General features: G+C 55.7%; 4 protein-coding genes across 4 annotated transcripts; 3 read left to right on the forward strand and 1 right to left on the reverse strand.

Annotated features, from left to right (window-relative positions):
• Positions 1-222: 222 nt before the first annotated feature.
• BZA05DRAFT_192511 (uncharacterized protein) lies at positions 223-2,422 on the forward strand. Its single transcript, XM_051479432.1, has 2 exons — positions 223-1,065; positions 1,127-2,422. The coding sequence occupies exons 1-2, from the start codon at positions 494-496 to the stop codon at positions 2,166-2,168; spliced, it is 1,614 nt and encodes a 537-aa protein (XP_051335214.1). The 5' UTR covers positions 223-493; the 3' UTR covers positions 2,169-2,422.
• A 734-nt stretch (positions 2,423-3,156) lies between these two features.
• Positions 3,157-4,758, forward strand: BZA05DRAFT_412091 (uncharacterized protein). The gene is made up of 3 exons (XM_051485065.1): positions 3,157-3,683; positions 3,740-4,056; positions 4,138-4,758. Exons 1-3 carry the CDS (start codon positions 3,642-3,644, stop codon positions 4,598-4,600), a joined length of 822 nt encoding a protein of 273 aa, XP_051335215.1. The 5' UTR covers positions 3,157-3,641; the 3' UTR covers positions 4,601-4,758.
• A 514-nt stretch (positions 4,759-5,272) lies between these two features.
• Positions 5,273-6,554, forward strand: BZA05DRAFT_449120 (acyl transferase/acyl hydrolase/lysophospholipase; the record flags this gene model as incomplete). Its single annotated transcript, XM_051487322.1, has 2 exons — positions 5,273-5,426; positions 5,518-6,554. The coding sequence occupies 2 exons, from the start codon at positions 5,273-5,275 to the stop codon at positions 6,552-6,554; spliced, it is 1,191 nt and encodes a 396-aa protein (XP_051335216.1).
• A 159-nt stretch (positions 6,555-6,713) lies between these two features.
• BZA05DRAFT_192521 (uncharacterized protein) lies at positions 6,714-7,713 on the reverse strand (the record flags this gene model as incomplete). Its single annotated transcript, XM_051479433.1, has 2 exons — positions 6,714-7,125; positions 7,181-7,713. Coding segments are annotated over 2 exons (786 nt in total), but the record flags the coding sequence as incomplete, so codon positions are not given.
• Positions 7,714-7,746: the final 33 nt, after the last annotated feature.

Consider the following 7,746-nt stretch of genomic DNA (forward strand, 5'->3'; position numbering starts at 1 on the left):
ATGCCGACACCGAACGGGCCATCGTCGCGCACATACTCGAAGGGGCGGACCCTCGAGTGCTTCCCCGCAATCTGCTCTGAGAGGCCGAGAGGCGTGACTACTCCGGCAATAGCCAGGAAAACTAGCCCGAGTGCACTGAATATCCGCAGCGCGGTCACCCGTCCGTTCACGTTGTGGAAGTTGGTCGAGTCCGCGGACAGGATCGTCGGCCAGAACGTGGCGTGCACGAAGCGGCAGACGACGGACCTAAGGAGCTTAGAGGTTGATCGACATCGGGCTGCCGCCGGATGCAAGCACGTACCATGTTGCGGCCGTGTTGCCTTTGTTGAGCACTCCGGCTAGGACAAATACCAGCAGCAGTGGAAACGTGATTTGAGCTTCGGATTCGGTCGGGTCAGTCCTGGGTACATAGTCGTCGGGGATGGTGAGATGGAGCGAGTACAGACCGATGAGGATTGCAAAGTTGATGGCACCGGACACTTGACCAACCGTGATGTCGGTCATCTTGCTGCAGAGAGGCTCCTTCCGCATGTTCGATTCGCTGGCTTTGAATAACAGATACGGTATCATCGAGGGCCTAGTTGTTGACACCATAAATGGCGGCATCGCATTCCGTAATCATACCATCCCCACAGGACTCTCGCAGGGCGGCACATGGAAGGAAGACCTGCTTTGGGTCACGCCGGACACCGAGTGCGTCAACATGAACTTAACGCTCGAGTTCGTGATGCGAGGAGAGCTCGGCGGGCCGGGGCACTACGTCACCCTGCGGGATAACGGGGGGTTCAAGAACTTGGTCAAGGACTATCAATACATCGATCTTAACGATACGCAGGCTCGACCGACACTTGCGGGCCGCGCCTGGAAGGCCGCTTCGTTCAATAACCTGCTGTTGATGAGGTACTTGAACTTGACACGTACCGGAGTGATACCCGAGACCTTCAATATGACCGGTGAGCTGGGAAAGGCCCGGTTGGATCCGTATCAGCTTCGCATGCACGATACCGGCCTTAATCCTCTGCCAGGACTGCCATTCAACGATGAGCTCGACACCGGTAAGCCTAGGTTCTACATACTACCGTGTATCCTTGTATGTGCTTTGATGCTGATGAGCGTATGGGGATAGATGCCATTGCGGAAGGATATGGAGGTGCAGACATCGCCAGCATCAACCGTATCGCAGCGAAAGTGGGTCTCTTGATGGGCATGGCCAGCCCTCTCGGCAACAACATTGCGGCTTCGATACGGCGAGAATCCAACACGAACTGGAAGCAACCGCTCTACGTCTGCGCCTCCGCACTGAAGGCTTCGGTGCAAGAGGTGACCTTCGCCGTCAACGGCAGTTCCATCTCCGACATCCAAGTCATGGACGTTTCCAAAACAGCCCGAGTGAGACTCTGGGCAGTGGAAGACAGCGGGTATGCCATCGCCAACATAGACCCAATGTGGGGACTAGTCTCGGACGAGTGGGAGGACGCACCGGGCTGTCAATTCTCCGCAGCGACCGACTGTACCTCCCAGCCGGCGCGGGAGGAACCTTCTCCAGCGGCATCTCATACCAGCCGGATGCGATGGCCGGCACCCACGGGCTGCTCACCGTTCTGAGCGAAACATACACAAAAGTTCTGACCGTCGGCGCGCTTTCCGCGCCCGAATACCTGCCGGACTACACCGACTTCGTCAGCTACCCGATGTACACACGGTGGCAGAACCTGTCGAAGAGCACCGAGTCCGCCACACTAATCTTCAACCTCCTCTGGACGGACATCGCCGCGAGCCTGGTGACGGGCAGCAAGCCTCATCTCGCATCATCATCAACAGCATCCGCTGACCCCTCGCGGCCTGTCCTCGTCTTCGAGCGTCGCATCAAATACGACCTCCGCTACGCGATCCCGGCGATGCTCTTCGCGGCGCTATGGCTGGTCCTCGGGATCGCGTTCCTGCTCGTCCTGCTGTTCGCTGGCACCAGAGTTGCGCATATCACGCAGCTGCTCAATCACACCGCCACCGGAAGGGTCGTCACGAACATCGTCGCTCCGGATATGGCCCCGCCTGGGGCGCCGACAAAGGAGTGGGCGAAATCCGCCGGCGTGATGAGTTTTAGGCTGGAGAGTGAGAAGGTTGCCGTCGAGAGGGTGGAGGGGTGCCTGCCGGCGAAAGGGAGTTAGGTTGCGTACTTATACTTGGTTGGAAGGGGCGGATTTAATAAGATGAGATGTGGTGCGGCATCCAACGGTAACCAGTGGCCGTGGCCGTGGGAGGCAGGACGGATACGGTATAAATCGCTTATGTAGCGCAAGATATTCAGAGTAAATAAATGATCCCAAAGCTTTAAATGTGGTCACTCCCGCCGCAAATGTTCATATGTACTCACTCACTACTCAGTCAATGAAGGCAGGTGGCAATGGGTGGTTTCTGTCACCATGGATTTATATTTGTTGAAGTATTTGGGTAGAGAGATGGTGATATTCTATTCGGTACAGAAAGAAGTAGATACTGGTATTGCAATATCTCCATCTGATTCTGGGATGGTGGATGGCTGAGAACCTATGTAGTTCGAAAGTCTGGGGAAATCGGACCACCCTCTCGGAACCGAATGCATAACTTCGGTACTCTATATAGAGTAGCCTCGCAGTTTTCCAACCAATCAGACCCCACAGGCCGATCGTTAACCGAACCCACACCCATACAGGGCTCAGATACGTAGCGTCATTGATGATTGCAGGCGAAGATGCCAATGCTAAAAACAACCTCATTGCAGCACCGGGCCCAAGTTAACAATATTAAGGAACTGCATATTGTCGACTGAGCCACAACTTCACAGATTAATCTGCGGACAACCACCAGTACATCGTTGTCAGAAAATAAGAGCGGCGTGCTGTTGAACATCTGGGATTTCGGACGGGTCATCGGGGGAGATGAGCGTTTGCTTCCGGCTGCGGCTTTGGTAACCTTCAACTGGTCAGAAACCCCAGGTTGAAACTGAAAATGTAGCTGGTACCTGAGCAGTGTGGGACGCAGCTGGAACTGGCGTCTTGGTAGCACTTTTCGACCCTTGGCTGCGGACCTTGGGCGGATTTTTCGCCAAGACGTTGGGACTGGCTGTCGTACCTGGGGCTGCAGGGGGGACCTGTTTCTGTTTTGCTCGTCGATTCTGTTTTGTTTTGGTTGCTCGTGTTCTTCTTGACGGTTGTACGACGATGCGGCGGCGGCCAAAGTTGGCCGATCTGTTATATTTATGTCGGCGGGTTTGTCTGTCTCTCCCTCATCCTCCATCATCACTATTCTTCACCTATCGATAGTTCATCACTTGATTTCTTTGCTGCTTGCTTTCTTCAAGTCGGCCGACGGCCGCTCCGGCTCCTGCTCCCTCACTGCCAACCCAACCACAACAATAATCCGACATCATCAATGATCCCAATAATACCTCCCGATTACCCACCCTCATACATCACATTAATCCCTGCCAACAACCCGAATCCTTTGGTTCGGTTACTCACCATCTTCCGAGCCCTCCGTACCCTGATATTGAGCGGAGGATAATAACCGCCTACTACGCCCGCCACGCACGGGCCAAATGCATCCAATGTCGGTTGGTTCCGGATACCGAACGTTTTCCTTTTCCGAAAGTGGCACGAAATATGCCTGGCGAAGCAATTATTGAGTTTGCTCTACCGCGGTTGGTGAGTTCTTCCTTCGGTGCCTACCTATCCCACCGTCCTCATGCTAATTGCAATAGCTTCTACCACCTAGCATCGCACCGCAACCTCCCCCGCTACCGGTACTCCCGGTCTTCGCCGTACACTGTGTGTCCTGTGTCGTTCCGTTTCACAATGCTATTCGCAACGGAGGTTGGCTTCAGTGGATTGCAAAGGGCTTTGGCCCTTCCTATGATACCTGGGAATGGGCTTCGGCCCTGCCCACGGCAAAGGGTTTTGCGCTGCCGACAATCCCCGGTCAGACTACGAAGGCCGGCGGAGCACCGATGCCAATCGCAACGAGGTCCATCTGTCGGCTGTGCTTCACGCATACCTGTCTCACAATCCTCTTAATTAGGTGCAGAAATACCCCATATGTATGTAGAACCTGTTGTTGTTCTACGTTCAAACGGCTGATAATTGTTTCGGGGATAATAAGATCCTTTGCTTCGCGCCCGATTGGGTGGGCATCGCTGCTTCCACTCCCACCTGACTGCCTCTCTGTCTGGTACAGAAAACAAACCTCACAAAGCAAAGAAGTTATACTGGACGGTGAGGATGGCTACTCTATATCCCTGGGGCTTCTCGCCACAGGCCAGGTCTGGATGGATGCGGGAAATCAGGGGGGGCCGCCGAATCATGTATCGAATATGTCGTACACTAGGCCGGTCTTTTACATCGCGAGCGCCGCCTACTCCGCAGGGCTTACTGAAGGAGAGCTCTGCCACTATCTTAGCAGTGCGTCAATTCGCACCCTAGGACCACCACCCATCCCGCCTCGCACGAGCTCACTTCCACCTGTTACTGGCCGGATGTACAACATGGGAAACTGGAGCTCCGTCTCCCTGATTTCATCGTTGTCTTCTGGACCCAGCATGATGAATTTGGTTAGCATCTCATAAATCCGGCATGCACACCAACAATCCTGCAAGAAGAATTGAGTTTTGGCTTTTTAGTCGCTTGCATGTGGAGTGATTGTTTTTCTTATTTTTCTTTAGCACATCGAATCTGAATAGGAGGATGGTCTTGTTCATCTCCCATTGTGCCTGAAGATATTTTTGTCTAGTGTGAGAGATTCATTGTAATAAAAAGGCGTGGATACTTGGGAGAATCGAGAGTAACTCAATATCATGGTCCGGCGACAATAATACCAGTAGTAGATACTGCGCCATATCCCTTTGAATGTTTCCACTGAGTCGAGGTACGGCACGGAGGGGGTGGAGAGACAGGTGGGTGGAGGCAACTTCATAGTGTGTACGTTCTGATGTCGGGCTGACGTCAAGTGGTATGGTGAGGTAACTGTGCGGCCGACTAAGAGATCCCTCGCCACTGCCGTACCACCTATGCCCGTACCACAGGCCAGCCTCCTTCAGCCGGCTGATGTTACCGGTTTCTAGGCTTTGTTGAAAATAAACCAAGCCGAGTGATTTATGGTGAAGATCGGTGATGAATTGCCGAGATTTCTCCGGCAAGATGTTACACGAGGTCACGTGTGACCAATCATCGTCCCATTGGTTTTCCCCACCATCTTCTCCGCCAGCGCTCCTCGCACACGACCATCACCATCCTCGACCATGCCGCCAACTCTCCATCTTCGGCTACCGCCACCGCCCCTGAAGTGCCTCTTCAACTTGCGTAGCCAACGCCATGCCGTGCGGCACTCCTCGACTGCTGCGTCCACGCCCCCACCGTCGCGACGGCGGCCGAAAACTGCCATGTTCTTTCCAGGTAGAGTACCCATCCCACGCACGCACGCACGCGCGCGCTCCTCTGTGTGCCAGGGCTCCCTTTGCTTACACATGTCATGGCGCAACCACAGGCCAGGGCACGCAGAAAGTCGGGATGCTGACGCCACTGCTGTCGGCGTTTCCGCGCACGGTAAAGCCGCTGTTCGAGCTCCTGGACGACACGCTGCCGCCGGCGGACGGGCAAGCGCCGCTATCGCGGATCATTGCCGAGGGGCCCAACGAGGTCATCACCGCGACGGAAAACGCGCAGCCCGCGATCCTGTTCACGTCGATCGTGATCCTGCGGATCCTTGAGCAGGAGTTCAACCTCTCGCCGCGCGCGCAGACAGACTTCTTTCTCGGACACTCGCTGGGTGAGTTCACGTCGCTGGTGGCTGCGGGCGTGTTGAAGCTCGAGGAGGTGCTGCGGCTTGTAAGGCGGCGCGGAGAGGTCATGCGGGACTGCGCGATCCGCGCGTCGATACCGGAGATGGAGGGCGGGCCAGGCGAAACGGGAATGGTCGCGCTGCTGGTCGAGCAGAAGTACCTTCCCGGGTTAATTGCGAGCGTTGATAGCTTCATGCACTCGGAGACGCTGCCGAATGATGAGTTCCTGAGCATTGCGAATATCAACTCGTCCACGCAGATCGTCCTCAGCGGCCACTTGAAGGCGATCAATATGTGCATCTGCCACATTCGGAAGTTTTCTGGACATGACCCGCGCGCGCTGCGTCTTAATGTCTCGGCCCCGTTCCATTCGATGGTTATGGCGCCTGCTGTCCCGGTCGTCGCGAGGATGCTGCAGGAGATGGAGGTCGTCTTCCCCCCGCCGGATGGGGCGGAGGTGATCGCTAATGTTACTGCAAAACCTTACGAGTCCGCCGAGCAGTTGAGGCAGCAGCTGGCGATGCAGTGCACAGCGACCGTCAAGTGGGCGGAGAGCATCAAGTATCTCGATCTCGAGCGGGACGTGGCGCGGTGGATCGGGATTGGGCCGGGTAAGGTGGGGCGGAACTTGGTGGGTCGCGAGGTTCGGGGCGGCATGAAAAGAGTCGTTGGCGTCGAAGGTAATGACGCCAAGAACCTTGAGGATGCCGTGAAGGCGCTTGAGAGGATGGATGTCGATTAGTGCGATCCATGTTCTCTATGATGGGCGTTTCGATCGACCGGTGGACTTCTGCAAACTTGCATTGCGTTTCTTTAGATGTTTGGCGTCTTGGTGGAGCATATATTGAGTGATTTTCCTTTTTTTTCTTTTGGCTATGATAGTGACGGTTGGCACTTTCCTTCTCCTTCTTACTTGGCTCGAGTGGATAACCCTTTTACTTTTGCTTGTATTTTTACTTTCTCCCACTGTTTTAGGTATATATACCAGCTCATCACGAAATCTAGCTGATGAACACATATGCTTGACGCACACAACCCTCTCCCATCTCTCCCACTCTATCTATCTGAGCATGACCATCCCTCCATTGGCACACACAACCTGGCCGGTACAGTACTGCGCATCGGCACTACAAAGCATGCCGACAATCCCCGCCACCTCCTCGGGCGTTCCCCAGCGCCCTCCAGTCCCCGCGTACAGGTCCACCCGGTCCTTGTAAACGCCCGCCTTCTCGGCCGCGCTCAGCTGTGCCAGCGGCGTCAGCTGCAGCAGCGGCCGCATCTGGTCGTGGAACTCGGGAGATGTCGTCCCGTACCTGCCCATTGTTCATCAGCCGCCTATCCTTCAAGGGGGGGAGGGGGGCAACTCACATCCTAGTATCGACCGGCCCGGGATTGATAGCATTAACGGTGGCCCTCTCGGCGAGCTCCCTCGCCCACGTCCTCGTCATAGCCTCCAGGGCGGCCTTGGTACCACCATAGACGCTCTGCGCCATGAGTCCCATACTCGCGCTGATGCTGCTAACATTCACAATCCTGCCTGAGCGGTCCTTCGGCAGGGAGTTCACGGCCGCCTGCACCAGCAGCAGCGGACCACGGACATTGACGTCGTACTGCCGCGTGAACTCGTCGGCCGTTACCGCACCAAGGTAGTGGTTCCCTGACGTGCCAGAGTTGTTGATGATTATGTCGATTTGACGGCCGCCGGCGGCAGCGATCACGGATGAGGGACCGCTGACGCTCCCAAGGTCCGCACAGATGATGGAGACGGACACGGATGGGTATTGGCGTGCCAGGCTGCTGTGTACTTCTTTTATTGCCGCGAGAGAGGTGGGAGAGCTGTGGTTTAGCAGCAGCGAACACCCCTTGCTGGCCAGGTTGTGGGCTACTGCCGCGCCGATTCCTGCGCGGGGGTTAGCAGAGGCGGGGAAGGGAGA

Source organism: Tricharina praecox, assembly GCF_024521635.1.
Source record: "Tricharina praecox strain CBS 144465 chromosome Unknown BZA05scaffold_38, whole genome shotgun sequence".
NCBI lineage: Eukaryota > Fungi > Ascomycota > Pezizomycetes > Pezizales > Pyronemataceae > Tricharina > Tricharina praecox.

What these genes read in the sequence shown, in the direction of transcription:
- BZA05DRAFT_412091 (XM_051485065.1), top strand. Translation starts at nt 3,642, where the DNA reads ATGCCTGGCGAAGCAATTATTGAGTTTGCTCTACCGCGGTTG. An exon ending in AGTTTGCTCTACCGCGGTTG is followed by an intron (nt 3,684 to 3,739) that starts GTGAGTTCTTCC and finishes TAATTGCAATAG; the next exon opens with CTTCTACCACCTAGCATCGC. An exon ending in CTCACAATCCTCTTAATTAG is followed by an intron (nt 4,057 to 4,137) that starts GTGCAGAAATAC and finishes GGGGATAATAAG; the next exon opens with ATCCTTTGCTTCGCGCCCGA.
- BZA05DRAFT_192511 (XM_051479432.1), top strand. Translation starts at nt 494, where the DNA reads ATGTCGGTCATCTTGCTGCAGAGAGGCTCCTTCCGCATGTTCGATTCG. An exon ending in CTCGACACCGGTAAGCCTAG is followed by an intron (nt 1,066 to 1,126) that starts GTTCTACATACT and finishes GTATGGGGATAG; the next exon opens with ATGCCATTGCGGAAGGATAT.